This window comes from Gossypium arboreum, chromosome 4 (genome assembly GCF_025698485.1).
Source record: "Gossypium arboreum isolate Shixiya-1 chromosome 4, ASM2569848v2, whole genome shotgun sequence".
NCBI lineage: Eukaryota > Viridiplantae > Streptophyta > Magnoliopsida > Malvales > Malvaceae > Gossypium > Gossypium arboreum.
This window is the reverse complement of record NC_069073.1, coordinates 106441030-106443301: the sequence shown is the minus strand read 5'-3', so window position 1 is coordinate 106443301 and position 2272 is coordinate 106441030. Positions and strand designations below refer to the sequence as shown.

Here is a 2272-nt window from a genome sequence, read left to right as displayed (position 1 = left end):
AAATCACTAAACTAGTTGAAAGTTTTTATTTAAGTTACTGGGCTATTAAGGTTTTTTTTTTAAAATTTGGCTTATGAGTTCTAAGTGATAATTCGACGGTACAATGGATCAATACTTATTAACGAGTGCAAAAACATACCTTAGATCCAAGTTAATCTGATGACTAATGTCGGATATTCGAAAACAAAGTTATTTGGATTTTAGTTTGCAAATTCGTGACGGTTAAAGTTGTTTTATGAAAAATATTGAACTATAGAAGAGAAGGGAAATAAGAGCTTTCGGTTCGTGTAAGTGTTACAAACAAAGAAGGTCATATATACAACAACGATTTTAAAAGTTGAGAGACTTAAATAAAAACTTTTAAATAAATTTAATAATTATTTTGTAATTTTTTAAAGTTAAATGATCAAAATATAAATTTATTAATAATTTAGTAAGATAGGGGTAATTTACTTTTTCTTCCTTACGTTTGAATAGATTGGTCGGCAATCAAGCTTTTAAATAGTAAGAAAAACATCCTTGAGATGCAACTTCCATGGCAGCCGGTATTTGACAAATGGAAAGGGAAAAAGAAAAAGAAAACCCACGAAATAATACCTACTAACTAACTAAAAAACAAACACCACTTTCAGAACAATTCAAAGAGTAAAAAACATACATCAACTGATGATTCTCACTACATCTGGTTCCACCGACGATAAACAATAACATACAAATAGAAGCCCTTTGGCCTTCAAACATTAATAAAATCATCTCTCGAACATTACCATCTATGTACAATACACAAAGGCATAGGGTCATCCCTTTGGCCTCCCTACACCCGTAACATTTGAGCGTATGCTTCCCCCTTTGGGATTTTTCATACGCTTATTAAGTACCCATACATAATGATTAACGTAAACAGAAATACATATATATTTTCTACATACATGAAATTCCCAGACCCTAGATTAACCCATAAGTATGCGATGGTTTCATGTAACGACGCGGCGAGGAGTCAAACGACAGACAGCAGGAGATTGAACTCCGGTTGATAAAATAATCTTAGTACTAGCAGAAGGAGCAACCATGGAAGATGATGATGATGATGATGAAGTGGAAAACTTCCCATAATTATCTGATTCAAAGATTCGATCATCGGATATTTGGAAGCGATCAGAATCTCCGGTGGGGAGTCTCATGTAAGAAGCCGAGGGTGACTCGTTGAACCATGTTGCTAAAACGTGATCTTCTTTTCCGCTCTTGTACTGGACTATAGCCCTGTAAACAAAAGGGATAAGACCTTCCATTTCCCTTTTCTTTTTTTTCTTTTTTTTTTTTTCTTCTTTGTATTGCGTTGTATGAAGTATTTCTGAAAATAGAAAAAAATGTTGGTTTGGTGTGGAAATTGATTGAAGGGAGAGTTGGGTTTTAAAAGGAGAAGGAGGAAGGGTGGTGACGTGTCGTAATGGGTAGGAGCTAAGCTCGATTCACGCAAAAATCAAATACTCGCGAACCCAGCCGTTGAAAGCCATCCGCAAACTATAAACATTAAAGTAAAGAAAAAGAGCAGCCACTTTCCTTGCAAGTCTCCAATTTCGGAAACGAATTACATTATTTAATTTCTCTTTGTAAAATCTTAATCTATTTCTCATTTTATCCGTTGCTTCATCAGTGTACACCTCTTGATTTTAACTCAAATCTAAAATTCGATTGGATTTGGTTTAATTTAATTTAATTTTAAATTAAAATTTAATAATTTTTTTAATATTAATTTTATTATAAGTTCTTATTATATCTATTTTTTATATAATGTCTAGAATTAATTTATAACCCTCCCTAATTCTTAAATAGAAAAATAATGTACTTTAACGCACTCGAATTCACGCCCTTTTATACTAACAATAATGTTGATGTCTATCGAGTTAAAACTCCGATCGACAAAATTTAATAACTTAAATTTACTTAAACTTAAAATAATCCAATCAAGTAGTTCAAAGTAATATGAATTTGAAATGTTTTAAACTTATAATTATCCAACTCAAAAATCTAATCTCAAATCATTTTCAATTTTTGAAATGGAAGATTAAAATAACATTTTATAAAGTTGAAATCTAAACAAGTGATTATGCATATCTAAAATTTCAATTTCTTTAATAAGCTTATTTAGCTTCCATATTTTTTGCGTTCAATATTTTTATAAAAAAAAATTGAAAATTGAAAGCAGATATTGAAATTAAAGCTCAACATTAAAAAAATGTGGTAAACATTGGGTTAAGAATGTGAGTTGGTT

General features: G+C 30.8%; 1 protein-coding gene across 1 annotated transcript; it reads right to left on the bottom strand.

Moving 5' to 3' along the window:
• Nucleotides 1-626: 626 nt before the first annotated feature.
• Nucleotides 627-1491, bottom strand: LOC108459631 (uncharacterized). The gene has a single exon (XM_017759033.2). It carries the CDS (start codon nucleotides 1287-1289, stop codon nucleotides 975-977), a length of 315 nt encoding a protein of 104 aa, XP_017614522.1. The 5' UTR covers nucleotides 1290-1491; the 3' UTR covers nucleotides 627-974.
• Nucleotides 1492-2272: the final 781 nt, after the last annotated feature.